The sequence below is a fragment of the Trichosurus vulpecula genome (genome assembly GCF_011100635.1).
Source record: "Trichosurus vulpecula isolate mTriVul1 chromosome X unlocalized genomic scaffold, mTriVul1.pri SUPER_X_unloc_1, whole genome shotgun sequence".
Classification (NCBI taxonomy): domain Eukaryota; kingdom Metazoa; phylum Chordata; class Mammalia; order Diprotodontia; family Phalangeridae; genus Trichosurus; species Trichosurus vulpecula.
Window position 1 is genome coordinate 8,063,564 of NW_023494377.1, and position 24,870 is coordinate 8,088,433.

Consider the following 24,870-nt stretch of genomic DNA (forward strand, 5'->3'; position numbering starts at 1 on the left):
CAAAACTAAAGCACTATGGGATAAATCCCACAGCCCCTCCCCCTCAACAAGTAAATCAATATATTTTGTGAGAAGAAATTTCAGAGTGGGAGTATGCATAAATGGGGTGAGGGGAAGTGAAGGGTAGAAGGAAATGGATGATGTGCCCTTATGAAGATAATGGTTCCCCAAGGAAGTGATAATGTTTTCTATAGTTTCTTGATAAGACAAAAGACTGAAGGTGAATGGGAAAGGTGGCAGGAAAAAGAATCAATTATGGAAAAAATTAAAAGGGAAGATATCAATCCAACCTGGGAAGGAGAGAGGGTTCCTTCTAACTTCTCCAAGAATGTTGTCTCCATGAACAATATTTTGGCCTGGGAGAAGGGATGTATGAGCTCCTAGGGGTACCTGGTATCCAGAAAGGTGAGGGAGGAAGAGAACATGAACCTAGATATGAGATAAAATGGCCAATGAGAACAATCATGAAGAGAGTAGGAGGCTGAAATGGACTCCATGATTTGGGACACAGGATAATTTCTTTTCATTTTAATATTTTTATTATTTAATATTTTTTAGTTTTCAACATTGATTTCCACAAGATTTTGAGTTACAAATTTCCTCCCCATTTCTACCTCCCCACCCCGCCACTGCAAGATGGCATATATTCTGATTGCCCCTTTCCCCAGTCTGCCCTCCCTTCTGTTACCCCACTTCCCCCCCCCATCCCCTTTCTCCTTACTTTCTTGTAGGGCAAGATAGATTTCTATACCCCATTGCCTGTATATCTTATTTCCCAGTTGCATGCAAAAACAACTTTTTTGAGCATTTGTTTTTAGAATTTTGAGTTCCAAATTCTCTCCCTTCTTCCCTCCCACCCACTCTCCTTGAGAAGGCAAACAATTCAACACAGGCCACACATGTATCATTATGCAAAACACTTCCATAATAGTCATGTTGTGAAAGACTAACTATATTTCCCTCCATGTTATCCTGTCCCCCTTTATTCACTTTTCTCCCTTGACCCTGTCCCTTTTCAAAAGTGTTTGCTTTTGATTACCTCCTCCCCCAATCTGCCCTCCCTTCTATCATTCCCCCTCTCTTATCCCTTTCCCCCCACTTTCCTGTAGGGTAAGATACCCAATTGAGTGTGTTATTCCCTCCTTAAGCCAAAACTGATGAGAGCAAGATTCACTCATTTCCTTTCACCTGCCCCCTCTTCCCTTCCAACAGAACTGCTTTTTCTTGCCACTTTTATGTGAGATAATTTACCCCATTCTATCTCTCCCTTTCTCCTTCTCCCAATATATTCCTCTCTTACCCTTTAATTTTATTTTATTTTTTTAGATATCATCCCTTCATATTCAAATCACCCTGTGCCCTCTGTATATGTATATATATATATACACATATATGTACATATGTATATATGTATATATATGTACATATGCATGTGTATATATATATACATATATATATATATGTATATTCCCTTCAACTACCCTAATACTGAGAAAGGTCTCTTGAGTTACAAATATCATATTTCCATGTAGGAATGTAAACAAAATGGTTCAACTTTGGTAAGTCCCTTATGATTTCTCTTTCCTGTTTACGTTTTCATGCTTCTCTTGATTCTTGTATTTGAAAGTCGAATTTTCTATTCACCTCTGGTCTTTTCATCAAGAAAGCTGGAAAGTCCTCTATTTTATTGAAAATCCACATTTTGCCTTGGAGTATTATATTCAGTTTTGCTAGGTAGGTGATTCTTGGTTTTAATCGACACAGGATAATTTTTTTTACCAAAAAGCTTTTATCCAACCTTATTTCCCTCACATATTGATACATATTTTAAAGAGTGAGGTAGAGCAGTGGGCATTACCAGTTTTTTGTGGTCTGCAAAGGAGATACAGGATCTGGGGTGATACTTCCCTGCTTGGAGAAGCCTTTCCCACCCACATAGACCTCCCTTTTCCTGAAGCTCTCCTTGGAGTTTAGGGGTGTTTTCTCTATCTCTTCATTCAAATCCTACTTTATCTTTATAATTTTGTTATATTTACATTTAATTTTCTGGTGTGTTGCTGTTTATATTGTTTTAGTAATGGCATAGATTTTTCCTTGGCTATGCATCAATTTATGTAGATTTTTCCATGCTTCTTTATATTAATCACATACATCATTTTGGTAGTGTTGACCACACAGTAGCATTTCATTACATTCATGTACAATTTGTTTAGCCATTCCACCATTGAGGGACGTGTACTTTTGGAACATCCAATTTTTAGTTATTACAAAAAGTGCTGCTATAAATATTTTGGACTATGTGAGGATTTTTTCTTATCAATGGACCAGTAATGGAGTCTCTAGTTCAAGGGGTACAGACATTTTAATCACTTTATTTACATAATTTCAACTCATTTTCCAAAATGGTTGTACCATTTCGCAGCTCCACCAACAATGTGTTAGTGTGTCTATCTTCCCACAACTTCTCCGATATTGACTGTTGCCATTTTTTGGTCATTTTTGCCAATTTGTAGGTTGTGAGCTAAAACCTCAGAGTTATATTAATTTGCATTTCTCTTATTTAATTTAGAGTATTTTTCATCTGGTTGTGAATACTTTGCAGTTGTTTTGAGAATTGTTTGTTCCTATCTTTTGACCGTTTAGCTACTGGGGAATGGCTATTAGTTTTATATTTATTAATTGTTTATATAACTTGATTATATATCAGAGACATTTGATACAAAGATTTTTTTCCCATTCAACCACTTGTCTTCTTATCCTAGATTCATTATTTATCCATGCAGAAGTTTTCCAGTTTCAAGTGATCAGTTATCTAGTTTTATCTTTTGTAAATTCTTCTTTCTCTTGTTTGATTAAGAATATATCTCTCACCTATAGCTATGGGAGGTACATGATCTGTTTCTTTTCTTTTTTTATAGTATGATCTTTTATATTAAGGTCATGTATCCATTTAGAATGTATTGTGGAGAGTGGTTTAAGATGTTGGTCTAAGCCTAATTTCTGCCAGATTGCTTTCTAGCTTTCCTGGCAGTTTTTATCAAATAAGGAGTTTTTCCCTTATGTAACTCATATTTTCCACTTTATCAAACACTGACTATTGAGTTCTATTGTGTCTGAATCTCCCTTGTCTAGTCTATCCCATTGATCTATCTCTCTATTCTTTAACCAATACCAGATGGTTTTGTATGACTGATGTTTTATAATATAATCTGAGGTCTGGAAGTACTATTCCCCTTTCATCCTTATTTCTTTTTATCATTTCCTTTGATATTCTAGATCTCTTGTTTTTCCAAATGAATTATTATTTTATCAAGCTTTGTAAAGTATCTTCCTGGTAATTTGATTGGTATAGCATTAAAAGTGTAACTTAGGGGAGTGGAGCCAAGATGGTGGAGTAAAAGTAGGGAGGGAATGAGTGAACCTTACTCTTATCAGATTTTGGCTTAAGGAGGGAATAACATACACACTCAATTGGATATGAAAATCTATCTTACCCTACAGGAATGTAGAGGGGAAGGGGATAAGAGAAGGGGGGAGGTTAATAGAAGGGAGGGCAAATGGGAGGAGGGGGCAATCAGAAGCAAACACTTTTGAGGAGGGTCAAGGTCAAAAGAGAGAATAGAATAAATGGGAGGTGGGATAGGATGGAGGTAAATATAGTTAGTCTTTCACAACATGAGTTATGGAAGTGTTTTGCATGACTACACATGCATAACCTATATCGAAGTGCTTGCCTTCTCAGTGAGGGTGGGTGAGGAGGAAAGAAGGGAGAGAATATGGAACTCAAAATTTTGAAAACAAATGTTAAAAATTATTTTTACATGCAACTGGGAAATAAGATATACAGTCAATGGGGTATAGAAGTCTATCTTGCCCTGAAGGAAAATAGAAGGGAAGGGGACAAGAGAAAGGGTGGGGGTGAGGTGATAGAAGGGAGGGCAGATTGGAGGAAGGGGTAATCAGAATGCATGCCATCTTGGGGTGGGGGGAGGGGAGAGATGGGGAGAAAATTTGGAACTCAAAATCTTGTGGAAGTGAATGTTGAAAACTAAATTAATTAATTTTTAAAATCACCTTTAAAAAGTGTAAATTAATTTGAGAATATAGTTATTTTAATTATATCGGCACAGTCTTGCCATAAGCATTGAATATTTTTCCAGCTCTTTAGATTGGCCTTTATTTCTTTAAAGAGTGCCTTGTAATTGAATCTATACAAGTTTTTTGTGTGTTTTGAGAAATTGATCCCCAGATATTTTATGCATTTTGTAGTTATTTGGAATGGCATTTCCCTTTCTGCTTCTTGTGTTTTGTTATTATTATATAGAAATACTGTTGATTTTTAAGAATCTCTTTTGTAGCCTGCAACTTTGCTGAAGTTATTAATGGTCTCAATTAGTATCTTTGCTGATTCCCTGGGGTTTTCCAAGTAAACCATCATAATCATCAACAAATAGGGATAGTTTTATCCCCTCTTTTCCTATCTTTATTCTTTTAATTCCTTTCTCTTGTCTTACTGCTTTTGCTAGCATTTCCAGAATTATATCAAATAATAGTGGGAAGAGTGAGCATCTTCACTTCACTCTGTATTTATTGGAAAAGGTTCTATTGTATCCCATTGTATATGATGCTTGTTTTTGGTTGTAGATAGATGCTTAATATTTTTTTAAAAAGTCTTTCTATGGCCACACTTTACAAGGTTTTCAGCATAAAAATGTGCTTTTTCAAAGACTTTCTCCTGTATCTATTGATATTGTATGGATTTGGATGTTTTCTTTTTTTGATATGATTATGTGTTGTTTTCCTAATGTTGAACCATCTTAGCATCTCTGGTATAAATCTTACTTGATTGTAATGAATGATTTCTTGGATAAATTGCTGTTATCTGTTTGATAAGATTTTGTTTTAAATGTTTGAATCTTTCTGCATGCAACTGGGAAATAAGATATGCAGGCAATGGGGCATAGAAATCTATCTTGCCCTACAAGAAAGTAAGGGAAAAGGAGATGGGGGGGAGTGGGGTGACAGAAGGGAGGGCTGACTGGGAAACGGGGCAATCAGAACATATGACATCTTGGAGTGGGGGGAGGGTAGAAATGGGGAGAAAATTTGTAATTCAAAATCTTGTGGAAATTAATGCTGAAAACTAAAAATATTAAATAAATAATAAAACATTTTTTAAAAAAAGTTTGAATCACTGTTCATTAATATTGGCCTATAGTTTTCTTTTTGTGCTCCGTCAATCCCTGGTTCACTTATTAAGACTTTATTTGTCCTAATGGCCCGGCACCAACAGTTCAGAGCTTTGCAATGTTGGTGCTTCCAGATTGGTACTTTCAGGTTGCAACCTTGGGTGGGCTTTTGCTCCTGAACAGCTTTCCACTGGCTATCAAGGCCTGAGGAAATTTCCACAGCCTGGGGTCACTGCAGTACTGGAAATAAGGATCAGAGACTGCAGTCAGTGTAAGGGTAGATTTTGATGTTCCGCCCTTGAGTCTGCTAAGTGCAACTTCACTGCTGTTAGCACCAGAAGTAGGGGAGAAGTGCTGAGTGAGCTCAAGGTCCACAAGTGTCAGTTTTCTGGGGTTGGGGTTTTTCTTTTTTTTAAAAAAAAAACCTTTCATATTGTAGGTGTCCTAGACCATGGAAATAGATGAAGTTACTTTATCTTTGGCCATAATTTCTGTTTTGGAGAGGTTTGAGAGATCATGGCTATTGGAGAAAATGTCTAGTCCACCATATTGCTGCTCACACAACATGGAAGGAATGTGGGCATTTTCACTGGCTGTTCCCCATGCCTGAAAGGCTCTTCCTCTTCATCTTTACCTCCTGGCTTACCCTGTGTGAGAAATGGTGGAAGCAGTTTTGTTTCCACGGAGTTGAAAGTATCTCTCCCCACCCCAGCTTTAGCAGAATGTAAATTGGGTGACTGATTAGAACCAGTTCTAATCAGAGCTGTGATCTAGCAGAGACCAGGCTTCTGATCCGGGTCAAAGGTTAGAGGCTTGTACGCATGCTTAAATGAACTGTTTGAGGAGGGCATGACATAGGCAGTCATGGGATTACATCTGGCCAATGAAGAGCCAGGTGGGAAATTCGAATTAGGAGTCAATAAAAGGACTGGTATTAGTTTGAGTCCTTGTACTCTCTCCTGTACTCCGTTCAGGGGATGTACCCATTTATTCAGAATGAATAAATGTAAAATATAATTAAAACCTCCCTGGCTTTCCAACGAGTATTGTTTATTGCTAGACTAAGTATGTTTCCAACACCTGGATTCCTCTAAGTCCTAGCTAAAATTACACCTTCTACAGGAAGCCTTCTCTGATCTCTCTTTAATTCTGTTCCCTTTCCTCTGTTGATTTTTTCCCAATGTATCCTGTATATAGCTTGTTTACACATTGTCTTCTCCATTAGACTGTAAACTCTTCGAGGACAGGAGCTTTTTTCCACCTTTCTTTGTATGCCTAGTGCTTAGCACAGTGCCTGGCCTAGAGCAGGTGTTTAGTTAATGTTTATTGACTTACTTTTCTGGAATAGACTCAATTTACCTCATGCACAGGTCAGAAGGGCAGGTGGCTCTTTGATCCTCTTTCAAAAGTAGCTAGTTCCTTCCCCCACCCCATGGCTTAATCCTTCCCCCTTTCAACAAAATCCATCAACATCAGCTTTCTGTAACACTCAGACAGCTATCCCCTGAAAGGTGGGAGTTTTTGTTTTTGTAGTGACAATCTTTTCAGATAATTTGAACTCCAATAATATCGAAAGCATCCAAAATGCTTTTGCTCTACTCTAAAAATGCCCTTTCTGTGTCAGCAACTTCAAAGACCAGAAAAGATTGACAAGGGGTATCTTTCCTGTTGGTGACAGGATGTCTGCAACCAGAACAGAGGGATTTCTCTTATCTTGATATTCTAGGGACATTTGCATCTTGGGATCATAATCTCTAAATGACACTACTTTGTCAATTGTCTTGTTCAACTAAGAAACTTCCTTTCTTAGGATATGGAGATCACAAAATTGAGTAACACAGATATGCTGAGTTGGAACTAAAAACGTATTTAAACCTTCTCATTCCTTTGTTCAAACAGTCAGAACTTATGCTCTGGCTCCTTGTACATACAAGTAAGCTAGCTTTGCTAGCTTTAAGGGAACAAACATTATTAATTTACATATCACCTAGCTTGTCTGCCTCCTTTAACCAAACTTTCAGGTTGACAGCAGGTAATACTGGGAAACAGGATTCCTAATTCTTTAGATAGGACATCAGCCATGAAGACCAGAGCTCCTAAACTACAGATAGTAACTTTTAGAGAGGGCTTTGCATAGGGGCCAAAAAGCCCTGAGGTCACGTTATAGGAAAGGTAGTTAGCTAGTGCTGGTCTTTTGTAAAACAAATTCAAAAGACTATGAACCAAGCAGGAGACCATCCTGGATAGTATCCTACAGTAGTGACCGGGGGAAAATGAGGCATCTGGTCTCATCCCACTAGGCTGAAGAGTCTCTCTAAATAAGCCGCAAGAGAAATCAACATTCATTGCAACCCAAAAGGCTGCTTGCATTTCCCAGTTGGATGGGGGTATGCCCAATATCAGACCCCTCCTCTAGTTACTTTTTGGTCCTAGTATTTGCTGTACTAGAATGTGGCTTATTGTATGAAATGAGTCAGCAACCTCAAACATAAAGACACCAAGCTCAGAAAACCAGAAATGCAGACAACTAACACAATTTATTTATGAGTTTCATTCTTAACACAAAAGACTCTTCAACATGCATTATATTGAGAGGGGAGATTTGGAGAGTGTTACTTCATACAGAGTACAATAGATATTTGAATATTTCCATTAAAAATATATGTAGATATACTTTCATTCCATTTAAACTATTCTCTTATCTCTTGCCAGGCTGATCTAGTTAGAGAGAGCTTTCCGTACCCCTTGTAGCCAGCTGGCAGTCTGGCAAGAACACATTCTGGTACTGAAAATACTCTAAGGCTCACAAAGTAATACTAAGCGTTTGGGGGTGTGTGGTTAACAGCACCACCCACCCTTCAAGTCACCAACTCTCCTGAGGTGTTCATTCTATACCCACCCTTCAAGTCACCAACTCTCCTGAGGTGTTCAGTCTATACCCACCCTTCAAGTCACCAACTCTCCTGAGGTGTTCAGTCTATACCCAGCATGCGCTTTAAGAAGGAAAAGGAAGAGGAAAGGGTTTCCTCTTATTAAAGATGCTTTAAAAGTGGGTTACCAAAATAACATCCTCTGCAAGAATTCAATGTCCCATCATTTACCTTTTTTTTCCCCAAGAGAAGATACAGGCAGAATCTAAAGAATCCCATTAAGAACAGTGGGTGGCTAATTCCCAACCTTAAAGGGACTGGATTGGAGGAGGAAAAAAACCAGAGACCTTTCCACAAAAAACTATACAATTCTGAGTCTGCATAAAGCAGCCCCTTACCAGGGTTACTTGACTAATCCTTGAATTTAAGGATCTACCCTCTTTGGGCTTCAGATGGCTTTCACCTAGAAAGAGTCATGCATTTGGAACCTTCCCTTTCCAAGAAGGTCCCCTATACCCAAGAATCTAAGCAAGTTCCAGCATTACCAAGCATCCCAAATACTTGTCACTTATTCAGGGGCCTTAGATGACAGCTCTTTGCCTGAATACCCCTAGAATAATCCATTCCATTTAGGATTTGCACAAATACATTTCTTAAAGTTTAAAACAGTACACAGTACACTCGTACACTGATAGAAACTACTTTTGCAGACAATTTCTAACACCGTACAAATAGCACCAAGTGTATGTCCAATTATACAGAAACTAACTTGTAAACATAAAACATGCAAGGTTTTGTGTCTTGCTTGAAATGGACTTGAAAGCCAACAGCAATTAGTCATAGGAGAGGAGCAACATCAAGGTTCAGTATTTTTTTTAACATTTTCTGAAGAGACAGGCTCACACATGAACACGGGAACAGGGAATATGGTACTCTTCACAAAGGAGTCACAGGACAATACTACTCAAAACTAGAAATGCAGGCCCACTGATATATCAGCAGAATGTAGCTCTTAAACACAACACAATCTCAAGCATCAATTTTAAATGGCCTGCATTTTCAAAACAATTATAGATATATTTTTTTACTGTAACTGAAATAACACATTGAATATCTTCCCAAAAGACATCAAACACTCTTGGACAACCATTTAAAGCTGATAAGTTGGATGATCTCAATGTTAATGCCAGTCCTGTGCAGATCCGTTTGCTTGTCAACACTGTTGCTTCCCCTTTGCTGGAAAAAGGGGAGGTCTTCTTTCTTTATGCTATTCATTTTTCACTGGTAGAGATTGGAGGAAAAACAACATAAAAACACAGCAATGAAAATTGGGCAAGCAGCTGTGACTGAATATTTTCAATATCTTAGCATATAAAATTCCAACTTGTCTTATTTTGAGAAATGATAGGGAACTCCCTACTCTCAATTCAAAAGCCTCACTGCAACATCATTCTATAGCTAGTGGAGAGATTTATTGGGACAACTACCATAAAGGTGACAAGGTTATGTCACAATAAAAATAATTTCCCAGTAAGGTCACATGGTTCAGCAGCCAACTTAGAAAGCTCTTGAAAAGTCAATTATTTGGCTAAGTAAGATGATTAAAGAACTACGGAGCTGGGAGGTAAGAACACAGCATCAGCTTGATTAGGGATGAGTTGTTGAGTCAAGGACTGAAAACACTTATGAGAAGAATCTCATCAAAAGAGGCCTCTTAGAGATATAGGGATAAAAGCTGGCCAGCTACACTCAGCCACAATCTTCACTGTGTGGAAGCACCCCACCCCCATACCTCTTAGCTCCGTACTTGAGCAAACATTTCATACCCAGTTACTTTTGAAAGGTCTCCCTTTAGGGTCAGAAACAAGCTTTGCTCGGCTGTTCAGCGGCACAGTGGACTGCGTTTCCAGTGCCTCCAAGCGCTGGGTCAGTGCCCGTTTCTGCTGAATCGCTAGGCTCAGCAAAGATTTCAATGTCTTCTTTTCATCTTCTGCAGCGGCAAGCTGTTGCTGTATTTCACCAAGCTGCAAAACATACTCATCACACCTGCAAAAGAAGGAAAAAAAGGCAATTCAGCACCTCCCACCAATCACTTTACCTAAGCATCTCTGTCTCCCTTCAGACATATCGGTCTCCCTTCACACATGGGTCCCCAAGCAGGCAATCACACTCAACCTTTTCATCTTCAAGGACCAACTGGATCACTCAAGGGCTAGCAGCTGCCATGGTGCTTCCTTGTTCTTGTAAAGAACACAGTTCTGCCCCCCTTACAACCTCAATGTAGTTCTTCTCAATTCAGAGAAGTAAAGGGGGGGATCAATCCCTCCATCAAAAAGGCTGAAGCTTCCCTCTTAAGGCAAACTTTCAGGCGATAAATAAATTAATAACGGCTCCTTTCTCCATGGTGTTTTACAGTTCACAAAGCTCTTTTCTCACAGCAGTGAGCTGGCTAATCAAGGATTGTTGCCTCCATTTTTCAAATGAAGGAAGCCTCACAAAAGGGATGAGACTTATTTAAGATCCCGAATCTAATAAGCACGAACCAGGGTGCAAACCTGGCTAAACCCTGGGTCGACTGCTCTTTGCTACATCCTTCTGACTGAAAATAATCCAAAAACTACTGCATGAGGTTAATCAGTCAAACATAGTCTTGGTTCTAAGAAAGCTCCTAGGCAAGGTCAATGATCACAGTTACCAGAGTCATTCTCTTGATAGATTCTCTTAATGCTTTAGCATTGATTCTTCATATGAATACACCTCCTCCTGAAGGGACCTTACAAGGAAGGGATCATGCGGCTCAGTGCACTAAGATGACAGTACAGTTAAGCAACACAAAGGGAAGCAAGCCAACTGATCTGTCCACTATCACACAGAATATGACTAGCAAAGTCAGAACCAAATTCCCACTTGGTGGCTAGTTCACAGTGTCTCGTGTTTAGACCAGTGATGGGAGGCATGGATAACATGGGTGGGAACAGCTATATGGAAGCACTGTCTTCTCCAGGAAGAAAAGGTACAAGGTCTCTTCTTCCTCCCCTCATCACACATATACCAAGTGTGCACAGATAAGTTTGGGGTGGGGGCACATGCCCACTTTAGGGAAATCTCTCCCTTGGCCCAAGCTCTGTGTTGCCTCACAACCAGGAAGTGAGTTCACCAGAGTGTTGGGGGAGTTCTGGAGAGAGAGAAGAGGCAGAACTGAAACTTACCTGCTGGCAAACACCGCCCGAAGGGAGGAAAAAGTAGCAGCATCTTCTTTCAGAACTTTCAGCTCATGCCTTAATTTACTCATGGTGTCTGACACCACAAGCTTCTCATCTTCATATTTGCGTTTCATGTTGGAAAGGGCACCTTCAGCAGCCTAGGGGACAAAGAAAAAAGAACACAGGTCTACTGGCAAGCTGCAATGGAGAATTTGCCAAGCCCTATCGGTTGGAGGAAGTTCAATTTGCTCCCTCCCTTCCTTCTCGATATTAGTAGTTTCCCTCTGATAGTTCAATTTACCCTTTGTCTATCTTGCATATACATAGTTGTTTGTATGTTGGCCACTCTATCAGTATGTGAGGACCCAGAGGGCAAGGATCATATTTTTGCTTTTTTAAAAAAAAATTTTGTATCCCCAGAGCTTAGCACAGTGCCTGGCACACAGTGAATGCTTAGTAAATGTTTACTGAATTGATTTTACCAACTAAGTGAACCAACTTCTCAACAAACTTTCCATTATGGTAATTACTTACTGTTAACCCACTACAATTATCCCTTCCATATCAAGGGGGTTAGGAGCATGGCACTCCGTGATCTGGAAAATCCATATAAAATTTTTTGGCCTTCCCTTTGTACCAGAGAAGAAGTCTGAATAATTATGGTATTAAAAGATAAAATACGTTGGTGTTATACAATACTATACGTATAGTTTATGCATTTCTGGGTTTCTAAACATTTTCTATGTCATCTGCTGGCCTTCATGTGTCATCTGAAGATTCCACAAACTCCCTGTAATGTTAATGGGATATGAAGATCTTTCTGGCCCATTAATAGGCCTCACATGGAGCCCATTAAGGGAAGCTTGCTTACGGGAGGCTTGCTTGTAGGAAGGCTTTCACACCTTTTGCTAATTTCTAATTAGGCACTGAGTCACAAGAGTTGTGATGCCTTCTGGCTCTGAGAAGTATATATATACTCCAAGTTAGTGTTTTGCTTTGGGGGCTGGCTTATCAGAAGGATCTTTTGATTCCCTAGTCAAGACTCTGAGTAGCTATATGTTCAGAGGTTCCTAACTGCTCAGATATAAAGACTCTCTAGATCCAGTGGTGTATGTAAAATGTATAGCAATATTGCTTTAATTCAGGCAGTCAGAGCCCTGTCTGTTGGTCTAATGTCTCTGCTTGCATTTTCTCTGACATTCAGAGGGCTGACTTTTCCCCTGAACTAGTGAATGTAATTAAAGAAGACTGTTGACCCCTTTAAAGTTGCTTTCCTTTAAAAGCAGATTAAAGAATCTGTGCTAGCAGGCCATTCTGGGTATGCTAGGGTGCTTGCTGCTACATTCCCCCAAAATTCCCATTAAATTCCTTATGCCAACCCTTGATATGGCAAAACAGCAATGGGAAAAGTCAAGATGTGGAAGAGATAACTATAGTCACTAATTTTAATTAAAACTGTAAGATTAACCTACCCAGGGGCCTAGTCCACAAATTAGCTAAATTCCCATCACTATATGCCTTGGGTATGATAAGTCATAACTTGCACACAGGCATTGACAAGTAATTTTGTACTTTGTGGGACTAACAACACCTTGAAGCAGTAGAAACTGGAAAAAATCAACTATTTCTTATAGCTTTCCAAGTTAAGATGTTGAATTATTTTAACTTCAAAAAGAAAAAATGTTCTTTTGGATGCCTGGTTTTCCCAAACCTGACAAAAAGTCGTCTTTGAGTCCTTAAATCTGTTATTCCCAACTTTCTTTCTGCCTCTGCTCTACAGGCAAATGTGACATGTCTGTGTAGTGTCCAAAGCGCCCAGGATTATCACCAATAGCTTACCTGCTTGTTGGCCTTCAAGACAGTCCTCAGAGTTGCTATTTGCTCTCTTTGGGTGTTCAACAGAGACTTCAGTTTCATTATTTCATCAACAAGAGCGTTTTTATCCTTCAACTCTGTTGACATGGCTTCGAGGGACTTGTTGCGCAATGAGATCGCCAGGGCTGTCTGGAGTTGCTTCACCTGGCTTCCAATAATGGAAATTTGGTTGGAAAGACTCTCAGGTTCCTTGTCATACTCTTCTCCATCAGATTCACAAGGAGAATCACTAACAGACTGGTTGCTGCTGCCACTTTTCACGGTGCTTGACTCAGGGCTAAACAAGACTTTCACAAAGAGATCATTAGACTGGCTTCGGCACATACGCACATTGGTCACGACATCATTGGCATGCCTTTTGCAGGTATGGACAGGGGCCCCTTGGCCATCTTTATAGCCATCCAATAGACCACGATCAGGTAAGAGATTGTTGCAGACACAAACTCGGCGATACATGTTAGCCAGATCTTCAGCAATCACCTGCAGCTCCTCCTGGGCTAGGGTCAGTTTGCTCTGAAATTCTGATGACCGTTTCCTTGAAGCCTGAAGCTCATTCTCTAGATTAGTAATGATCTCTTGCTTCTGCTTACCTGATTTGGCCCAGAATCTTATCTTCTCTGTTAGGTTTTGAGACTCTTCTTGCCAGGCCTCCGTATCCTGCTTGTACTTGGCTTCAAAATCCTGGTATTTCTGATTCAGCTCCTGAAGTTCCGTCTTCAGCCTGGCTACTTGGGAACAGTTTGATGCCGCACATCTATGTTCCAGGCCATGGGGTTCACTGCCACCGCTCTTCTCTCCATCTTTTCCAAAGAGCAAACCCAGTTCATTACTGCCGTATCGTTTGTTTAAAGCCTGGATTTGCTCAAGAAGGTAGTTATTTTGAGCCTGCTGTTTGGACAGAGCATCCTTCGTACTATCAAGCTGTGTCTGCAACTCTTTTATACTACTTAATAGCGATGACTTTTCATGATCAACCTGTAGGTACAAAGCAAAGAATTTCGAACAGGAATTAAATTTCCTTCTAATCTTGTCCTTGAACTGAACAACCACTTCTTTGACACTCTGTAGAGTGGATTCCTTCATGGATAAGAGATTCAAAGGGTCTTAGCGGTCATCTAGTCCAACCTCTGAGATTCTAGAGTTTATCCTCATTGTATGTTTAGAAAAGGGCATCAAGGAGAGGGGGAAAGGGGAACGGGACTGTGTTTGACTTGAGATCAAGACTTAATCCAGTGGGGGGAGAACACTTTTGTGGCCTTTACACCACAGTGTAAGGAAGTCAGTAAATATCCAGAGGGCAACCAGGATAGTGAAGGGACTCGAGTTCACGCTACATGAGGAATGGTTGAAGAGGAGAACAGACTTGGGTGAGGTAGGGCAAAACTGGCCATCTTCACGCATTTGAAGAGCTGTGACATAGAAGAGGGCTCAGATGCTCTACTATTTGGCCCCAGAGGAGCAAACTAGGAACAATAATAGGTAGAAGCTGTAAAGAGGCTCAATGTCAGGCAAAGGCAGACAGTCGTCCCAAAGTACAATCAGCTGCCCTGAGAGGTGACTGGTTCCCTCCATGAGAGTCTTTAAGCAAAGGATGAAAGACCACTCATTGGGCATGCTGCATTGGGGATCCTTTGGGGGTATGAACTGGACTAAGTGGATTTAAGGTCTCTTTTGAGTTCAGAAATACTGTGATTCCATGGAGAGGTAAAAACCACCCATTCTTACTGACTTCACAGTTTCTGTCGGTGATAGCACCATTCACACACAGCCTCCCAGGTGTGTAATCTTGGGGTCAACTTTGGACTTTTCTGTCTTCATGACTTCCTAGCCAGTCAGTTACCAGGTCCTACTGACTCCACTTCCAAACATCTCCTGCATCTGTCTACTATGCTCTCCATTCCCCCAGTAATCTTGCTAATAATTCAGGGCCTCCTTATTAGCTACCCAGACTATTATGATAGCTTACTCGCACCTCTCTGCTCTGCAACTCAGGCCAAAAGAATCTTTCAAATGCATAGATCTAGTAATGTTACATCACAAAGAAAGGAAGGAAGGAAGGAAATAGAAAAGAAGAAAAAGAAAAAAGGAGCAAAACAAAATAAAACAAAAATGAAAATAAAATCTTCCAGGGCACTGTGGGTACACAGATAAACATGAAAGGAGGCCCTATCCTCACAGACTTTGGATCTTGCTGGGGGGCTGCAACATATATCCTGATCATTAAGTTCCAGTAGATAGTAATGGGACTGAAGGACATTTCTTACAAACTGATCTAGGAAACTTTAAAAAGAGAATCTTATCTACTGGGGCAAATCAGGTCAATCTTCCCAGAACTGGGGCCTAAGTGTTGAATGCTGGAACACCTGCTGGTACAGTCTAGCTGGGATATAGATGGCAAGAAGGGGAATATTGTGAGATAAGGTTAGATCAGAGCCTTGTGGAGATGGGGAGAGCCTTAAATGCCAACCTACAAAGTTTGTCATTTATTCTCAAGGCAATAAGAGGCCCCTGTAGGTTTTGGATCAGGGGAGTAAAATGGTCAGATCTGTCTGTGACTTAAGAACATTATCTCAGCAGCTTCATAAAGGAGGATTGGAGAAAGGGAAGACTGAATAAAAAGGCCACTCTTCCAACTGTCATTCTTCAAGGCCCACCACAGCCTGCCACCACACCCCTTTTCTGAACCACTCTGTTGGGACTTACAGCCAAACACTCTATGCTTCCATCAGACTACGTGACTCTACCTCCTGCCCTGATGTGCCGCCCACCTGGCTTGCCTTCCCTCCTGTTTGTCAGGGGATTCCTTTAATGTCCCAATGAAAAGCCTCCTTCTTCAGGAAGCCTTCCCTGTTCCCCTGGTTGGTAATGACCTTGTTTTACAAGTCTCATATAGCCCTGGGCTTTATAGGTCTTTGACACAGTCCACATGTCACATAGTGTAGTACAGCTATTCGTATAGGTGTCTTACCGACCATACTAGAATGTAAGAGTTCCTGACCTCAAAGAGCTATCTTCTCTAATCTCTGTACCTTCCCCAGTGCCTAGCAGGTGCTCTGCACACAATAGGAGAATAATCAAGATTTATTATAGAGTCTTCTAATAATTATATAGATTTCAAACCTCTACCTCTTTTAGGAATAAAAATATACTAGGTTGGCTTAGAAAATTCATTAACAATTACTTTGATCTGACTTAGACACACTACCAAACAAAAAGCAATTGTACTCATCTTGCCAGAAGCAAATTCCAAAGTTTCAGTCTACCAAAAGGAATGGAGGAAAAGCACAGAATGTGCTTTGTGGGGGGTGAGCAATCCAGGCTTCATTAATCTGTGCTCTCAGCTAGTTCTCATTTAAATGGTGTCAGTCGTCCCTGAGCCCCAGGATGTGGTATTTTGAGGATATTTTTAGTCATTTCCTGATCTAAAAGTACAAAGTATTAAAAACAACTAACCGGTAAGTTGCTCAAGCATATTAAAATCCAGGCTTTCTCCCCCATTCCCTTTGCTAATCTTCCCAGAACATGAGGTACGAGGAGATGGACATTTTCCTATGTTGGTATATATATGTATGTGTGTATATGTATGTTTATGTGTATATATATATATGTGTATTTATATATGCATATATGTGTATATATATGAGTGTGTGTATATATGTATAGTGTGTGTACGTATGCATACATATATATATATATATGTATAGTGTGTGTACGTATGCATACATATATATATATATATATATATATATATTCCCTTTGTACAAACGACTCCAAGATGTTATTTCTGAGGGCACTGCTACCTCCAGGTACTAGGAGTATGAATGACCCCAGCTGTGAAAACCAGGCCAGAGACAAAGAACTTCACACATAACAGTGAAGGAAAAGAAATGAATGCTTAAATGGAAGATTTTCTTGCCATAACCCTTGAACTTTACTTAATAACAAATGGAAATTAATTCCTAGACTCTGAGAGACTACATTTCTCTTCTGTGGTTAAAAAAAACAACAAAACACAGGCAGTTTATCCCTTTCTTAAGATGAATTTCCTGCCAAAGAACAGAAACCTTTTAAACACTCAAGTAGGTGACATAATAGGCCTTCTCAGTTTCGTATATGGCAAGGAAGATCGAGAAAAATTTCCTTGTCATCCAAGTCATCTCCCTTTCCTCCATTGCCTTGCCAAGCAGGCCCTCATCATCTCCTGTGTTACTGCAATGATCTCCTCATTGGTCTTCCCCTATGCTGTTCTCCCCAGTTCCAGAACCATGCTTCCCACCTGAGTCCCTGGCTCTGACATATGAGCTGTAGCCTTACCTTTCCCGGAACCAAATCTCCATACTACTTCTTCAATATCTCCAACCCATGCTGCTGTGCACATACCTACCCCACACCCTTACCAGATCCCCTCTATGTCTTATCTTCCCCCATTAGAGGGAATTCCTTCAGGGCTTATATTTGCATCCCCAACAGTTGGCACAGTGCCTGGCACATAGTAAATGCTGAAGAAATATTTGAGCCATCTATCCATATTCTCCATTCTCCAGTCCCCTTTCCACAGAGCTGCTAAATTGATATTTCTGGAGCACAAGTCTGCCCATGTCATTCCCTTGCTCAGGAATCCCCTGTGACTCTCTGGTACCTAAAGAATTAAATACAAACTTCTATGGCATTGAAAGTACTTCCCAGCCTAGTTCTAGCCCACCTTTCCAGGCTGATTACTTAGTACCCCACCCCTCACTGCCTCTAGGATTCAGCCATATTGGTTGTTCTTCAAACCATGATATTCTCTCTCTCACCTCTCTGTGTTTTTTTTATATTTTTTTATTTGTTTGGTTTTGGGCTTTCTCCCAGGCCTGAAATGCTCCCTCTCCCCAGATTCCAAAAGTTGCCTCTTAGAACCTCTACTGGGATCTCTTCAAAGGTTCAGTTCACATGATACTTCCTTCAAAAGACCTTTCCTGGCCCCACTGGTTGTCAGGCATGCCCCCACCCCCCAAATCACTTGGTTTGCATACATATCCTATATTTGTTTCTCTGTCCTGTGGAAGAGAAGTCCTTGAAGGCAGGGTGGCTCTCTCCCTTTTGTCTTTGGAATCCCAATGTCTAGCACACAGTAGGTTTGTACTTACTGTTTATTGACTTCGAAGTCTCAGTGATATCCCGCTACAGCAGAAGAAACATGTGGTTAAATGTAATTGTGCCAACTAGCATGGACCTGAGTCACATTGACCTTGGTTCCTCAGCTCTAAGAGGCCTGTCCACATGGGCCCTTCCCTGGTTGGCGCTAGAAGAGCACCTTCAGCCTCCATCGCAGGACTCCAGCTCCAAGAAGGGCTTGGTAGAGAGTCATTATCTGTGATGTAGAAGAACATTTTTTCTGCCACAAAAGTGGGAACGATTTAGAGTGGGGGAAGTAATTTTCCAGAGGCAAATATTCTCTTAAAAATAATCCTCTTAAAAAGAAGAGCTGAGTCACTCACTATTAAATGAGGTGTCAGCAGCTGCAACAACACAGCGAGTTAGAAGCAAAAGCACATTGTGGTCCCATTATCATTAGCAAAAAGCCTTTCCCATCATGGGATGGTAGGGACACCTTTTTCTGAGAAAGTGCTTTTTCAGATGTTTTTAAGACACTAGAGCCAGGCCACGTCAAATGCTACGAGCAACAGACAAGGGACAGGAGGCCTGTTTTCTTAAAGGGACAGATTCAAAGGCTCCAAGATCTACAGGCAGAAAGGACTCAGAGGTTATCAGGTCATAACTAGATTCTCTCTTACTGAGTCACACGAGTCGTAAATGTCAGAGGCAGGATTTGAACCCAGGCTCCAAGATCTAGAGGCAGAAAGGACTCAGAGGTTATCAGGTCATAACTAGATTCTCTCTTACTGAGAGACACGAGTCGTAAATGTTAGAGGCAGGATTTGAACCCAGGTCAACCAGGGGAGTCTCTGACTCCAGACACAGGGCTCTTTCTAGTGTATGATCCTGCCTCTTATAATGGATTCTTCTTTATCCAATCTATTTAAGAGCCCAAGTTCTCGGCACTTTAATCTAACCCTTTTAGAGCCGGCAGGCTAAGGCGATCCTCTATCCTTTTGTGGCAATGTCTTCCCCCGTTGGAAAGTAAATTCCTGGAAGGCACAGGCTGTCTTGTTTTCTTGTATTTGTATCCCTAGAACTCAGTACAGTGTCTGGCACATAGTAGAGGCTTAATAAATGTTTGTTCTCTCATTTGTCTCTCTATCCAACTAGCTAGCTAATAATACAATTCATTTATTGTCATGGGCCACACTGGTTTCTGTTTGATTTAGAAAAAATGTTCAGCCCAGAATATTCCTAATGAGGCCAACTCAGTTCAACAAACATTTATTATTGCCGTGTCTGTGTCCTCAAGTGGAACAGATTCAGAGATAGGCACTTCCCAATTCATCCTAAACCTTTTTTCCTGGACCTGAAAAGCTGAACAATTGTTACCAATCACTAACTTCTCAAAAGCTATTTCAAAAATGAGTGAGAGGTCAAAATACCCATGGAAGCATGGGAAACAAGATGTTTCAGATAACTCTCTTTGAAGAAAATGTCTGAGTTGCCAAATGGCTAGGAATTTATCATATGATCTTCCATATGCCAGGAGAGCAAAATCGAGGGCATCTTGTTTCTGCAACAAGTCTCAGAGAGGTAAGGTTACAACTCCTCGACCACCTCGAAGGTGTTTTCTCATTGGCTTATTTTAAGACGTGCTCCAAATGTCTGCATTTTTTTTTCAGGAAAAGTCATTTGTGGAGAAAATGCCTTTTAACTTTCCACATCCTAATCCCTTTTCATCATATCTGCAGATCAGCACTGTGTCTCTGCCACTGCTGAGACCCACTAGCACTCCTCACCTATTCTCATCTTTGAAAGCCCTAGACACAAAGGTATACTAAGGCCACCGGGTTTGTTCCACTGAAGGAAGTCTAAACACAGCTCAGCAAAAGAAAGCCAGCCGAGTACTTCTCAGAAGAATTTTGCCACCTTGGATTGGAGTGCTGAACTCTTCTAAGAGGCTCATTTACGTTTAGATCCTCATGCTGCCTAGCTGACAAACACACAGAAAAGAGTCCTCCTACCTGCAGAAGCTGCTGGTTCAGTTTCTGAATCTCTGATAAACTGAGCTCACTCAAAAGATCACACACTAAACCAGGCTGGGGCCTGGAGCTGTTGCTATTTTGAGGCATGGACATCATGTTTTCTCGGCGGTTCCTGAAGATTTGATTGTTGTAGCCAATGCCCAGGCCGTCATCATTACACTGATTCAGGTCATCAAAATTTGTCGGCAGAGCCCCTAAAGAATCATAGGTGTTGATATACCCAGACAGAACCCTGCGCAGCTCATTTTTTTGTTCTCGTTCACTCTGGAGGGTTTCCAAGGCCTCCTCTAGATGATGGTCAGAGATCTCCTTCTGTCGAGTAACTTCAGCCAGACGACTGTTTCTAAGCTCAATTTCTTCATCTCTTCTCTGAACTTCACGTCTTAAGCCTTCATACTCCATCTGAAATGAGAGGAAAATGTCTTTTCTTAAACCAACTATTTACCCTGTGCAGCTCATGAGTTTTGAATTTACACTTCCCCTTATTTATGCTAGAAACTGCCTTGTCCAGAGCCATTCCCCAATAGATAAGAACCAAAGGGCAGGAACAGGCAATTCTCAAAGGAAGAAATCCAAGCTATCAACAATGGTGTGACAAAATGCTCCAAATTACTAAAAATTTCAGAGATGCAAAGTAAAACAACCCTGAGGTTCCATCTCATACCCTTCAGATTGGCAAAGATGACAAAAAAGGAAAATTACAATTGCTGCAGGAAAACAGGCACACTAATGCACTGTTGGTAGAGTTGTGTATTGGTCTGGCCATTTTAGAAAGCAATTTGGAACCATGTCCCCAAAGTCACTAAACTGCGACTATGACTCAGTGATACTGCTATCAGGCCTACAGCTCAAAGAGATCAAAGAATGAGGAAGACTCGTATGTACAAATATATTTATAGTAGTTCTTTTTAATGGCAAAGAACTAGACACAAAGGGACTCAAGTTCAGTTCAGTCAACGCCAACCACTATGCCAAGCATTGGGGAGTCAAAGAGAAGGCAAAAAGCAAAAAACAAAAACTCCTAGCTCTCAAGGAACTCGCAGTCTAATGTAAAGTCCATCATTTGGGGAAGAACTGAACAAATTATGGTATATGAATGCAATGTAATATTATCATTGCACTGTAAGAAATGACGAAAAAGAAACCTTAGGAAGACTTGCATGAACCGATGCGGCAGTGAGGGAAACAGCCGGAATAATTATATATAAGGTGCAAAATTAGATATGCACATTTTTGGAGGTGGCCAATGTGAGAATTTGTTTTGCTTGACTGAATACTTGTTATGAGGGTTCTGTTTTTATTTTCCTCTGTGTGTGGTGTGTGTGTGTGTGTGTGTGTGTGTGTGTGTGTGTGTGTGTGTGTGTTGGAGGAGGGGGGTAATTGGAGGAGAGAGGGAGGGGATAGCAATAGGGTTTTTAGAAAGAACAAAAGAGAGGGCCATTGAAGTATTTTTTAAAATGCACAGAAGAGAACAGAAGGAAGGCCAGAAGGAAACGCAGACAAGTAAGATAGCTTTGAAAGTTACAAGATGAATTTATCTTATACTTAAAAGGAAAGTGAAACTGTAAGTAATAGCTGCAATGTTATGTTCTATGTACAATCTTCTTTTTTTATTCTACTTTGTATGTGGAAATGCATCAGTGTTTAGGGTCAACATTTTTAAAAAATTTAAAGAAAAAAAAATTACCTTGTTCTTACCCCTTCACTCCAGTCAGGTGTTCCTATCTATCTGTCCTTGGAAGGACAGTCAGTCAAAGACCAATTCTGACTCTGGGCTGGAAGTCTACAGAGAGTTTCTGGCTCCAAGTCTGTGGCTTGGTATCAAGCTCAATTCCTGCTAGTGGTTCCTATTACCCAGACCCTTGCTTGAATTCAGAACCCTCCTTGCTCTGACTTCTTGCCTGGGTCCCCTATTCCTGAGTCTCTTAACCTGTCTATTCCTGAAATCTGCTACTTGACTTCACCTGCCTAGATGTACATCCAAGAGCTGCATTGTTCTCTGTTCTAGATGACAGCTCTGGCCCACCTGACTTCTACCATTCTGGCTAGCTGAACATTTACTCCTGGTCAGCCTTGTCCTGTTGTCACCTATGATCTAGTGTAATAGTCTGAGAAAACTGCTGTAAGGGAACATTTAGTCGAGTACAACGAGCAGCAGTGTAGAACTCAATAGGTCCAATTCAATAAGCACTCACTCATGAAGTGCATCATCTTTGTGGGTCAAGTACTATGCTAGGTTCTGGGGACATAAAACCAAAAAGTGTACTCAAAGAGCATAGCAAATATATGGCACTAGCAGAAAAGATTAGAATCCCATTTCTAGGCTCAATATCAGGATTCCAGATCATCAACAAAAGTTCAGAGAAGAATCTGGTCATTCTTTGCTGTCCGTAGAGTATTATAGCCCCTACCATGATGCCTTGCACATAATGAGCACTGAATTCAATTAAGGCAGGAAAGGATTTTAATAAGAATCCTGGTATCTTGGGTGATACATAAAAAAATATCCATGACTTGTTGGCCATGATGGGTTGGAGGAGACCACAGAGAAGGGGGGACTGTCTGGAAATTGTTGATATAAAGGCAGGCATCAATACGACTTTAATTTAAAAACTTTAAAAATAAGGACTAAAGAGATCACTGGCTCTATGAGGGTCTCATGTGATCACACACACACACACACACACACACACACACACACACACACACACACAGACACCCTCCCTCCAAAAAAAATCCAAAACCCAAAAATCATTACACCTGCTACAAAACCTGCCAAACACTCAGACTTTGCACCTTATCTTCACAGGGTACTTGGAGAGTTCTCCAGTGAATGAGCTATCATTTTAAATGCCCCTCCCAAAACACTGGGCATTTCTTTTTAAAAACTATATGGACTATTTCAGAGCCAGACAGCTTTTAAAAAAAAGACAATCCCACCCACTAATTTATCAAGAAGTAACACCCACCCAAGTGTTTCTTGGGGAAGCCACTACCTCTGCCCCATCCTTGGGGCTCGAAAGACCACTGAGCAAGGCCACGGCCAGAAGCCCATGCCAGCTCAGTGATCTCGAGCTTCAGAAGCACCTTACTACCAAGAGGCTGGATGCCTCCACTATCAAAGATCTTAAAGTCCAAATCCTTTCTCAACAAATCATTTCTAAGACAGACTTCAAGTCAGAAGGCTGTTCTACAGTAGAGCCCAATTCGTGGGGGTGAGGTCTCTAGGGCAGGGAAACAGTAGGCAACAATGAGGGATCCTCTTCCAATACCATCTTCCATGGCAAAGAGGGATTTATTTTTATTTTTCTGCTTTTAAGCCATGTTTTTCCTTGGTGCCTCTAAGTGTTTGGGGGAGAGCAATCTCCAATGGCACAATTTTCAACTCTTGCAAGAGACACATAAATGCCTAGTTCCAGCTCTGCTCTAGTGACATAATGACTGGTCACTGATCTCCTGATAGGTGAGTCCCTGGCCCAGATGTCCATTGCTTGATGGGCCCCAGCCATGTTCACTTTACTTCAGGCTCAACTCACTCTGTAGAATGCTCCACTGCCTCAGCAATTCTGTCCTCTCCCAACCCCTTCCATTGCTGTTGTTCAGTCATTTCAGTTGCATGAGACTCTTTGTGAACCCATTGGTCTTGGCAAAGATACTGGAGTGGTTTTCCATTTGCTCCTCCAGTTCATTTTACAGATGAGGAAACTGAGGCAAACAGGGTTAAGTGACTTGCCCAGGGTCACACAGCTAGTAAGTATCTGAAGCTACATCTGAACTGAGGTCTTTCTGACTCCAGGCCCTGATGCTCTATCCACTGTGCTCCTTAACTGCCCCCAACCCCCTTCTACCTCCCCTTTGTTTTCTCTTCTCCAATTAGAATGTAAGCAACTGTCTTCTTTTCCTGTATTTGTGTCCCTGGTGCTTAGCATAGTGCTTGGTACATAGTAGACACTTATTAAATGCTTTATCTTTCTATCTGCCAGGGGTTTCAAGAAGAAAACAACAAGATGACCAAAGTCCATTTGGAGCCTCCAGTAACTACAGTGGATGGAATCCGAGACCCACTTACCTGGGTCTCCTTCAAACAGGAAATTTGCTTCTGTAAGGAGAGATTTTCTTCTTTCAATTCTGCAGTGTCTTGCAGCTGACGCAATTCTTTCATCTTATATTGTTTGACCTCATCTTTCAATAGGGCTTTTTCAGTTTCTATACATTTGCACTCCTGGGGAGAAAAAAACTTTATCACGAAAAAGATAAATCTGATTTAACATTTCTCTTCTTCCATCTTCAGGAGAGCTTTGAGATGCTTCCGAAGGTATTAGATCTAAAAGCACAAAAGGCAGAAACTTATCTATTAAAAAAATGCTTAATCTTTCTGGCGACCATAGCAGAAGATGATAAACATTATTCATTCACCAAACATTTCTTAAGGATCTGTTATACCACAAGGCATAACTTGGGTCTTTAATCACCTTTTAAAGGAGGCATTTCCCAGTTCTCCTTCAGGTGCTAGACCCTTCCCTTCTAAGGTTACCTTCTATCTACTCTCTTTGGATCTTGTATGTACCTATTTATTTATATGATTTCTCCCTGATTAGAATGT

General features: G+C 40.7%; 1 protein-coding gene across 1 annotated transcript; it reads right to left on the reverse strand.

The window, feature by feature from the left end:
* Positions 1 to 7,707: 7,707 nt before the first annotated feature.
* On the reverse strand, positions 7,708 to 24,485 carry LOC118833095 (protein bicaudal D homolog 2-like). The gene is made up of 6 exons (XM_036740486.1): positions 24,337 to 24,485; positions 20,247 to 20,669; positions 13,102 to 14,112; positions 11,269 to 11,420; positions 9,886 to 10,105; positions 7,708 to 9,340 (listed from the first exon to the last, which is right to left on the reverse strand). The coding sequence occupies exons 1-6, from the start codon at positions 24,427 to 24,429 to the stop codon at positions 9,338 to 9,340; spliced, it is 1,902 nt and encodes a 633-aa protein (XP_036596381.1). The 5' UTR covers positions 24,430 to 24,485; the 3' UTR covers positions 7,708 to 9,337.
* Between the last annotated feature and the right edge of the window lie 385 nt (positions 24,486 to 24,870).

Coding starts and splice junctions, on each gene's coding strand:
- LOC118833095 (XM_036740486.1), bottom strand. CDS start 24,429: ATGAAAGAATTGCGTCAGCTGCAAGACACTGCAGAATTGAAAGAAGAA. Junction 11,421..13,101: donor TCTTGAAGGCCAACAAGCAG/GTAAGCTATTGG, acceptor TTTGTCCCCTAG/GCTGCTGAAGGTGCCCTTTC. Junction 10,106..11,268: donor CGGGCGGTGTTTGCCAGCAG/GTAAGTTTCAGT, acceptor CTTCTTTTGCAG/GTGTGATGAGTATGTTTTGC.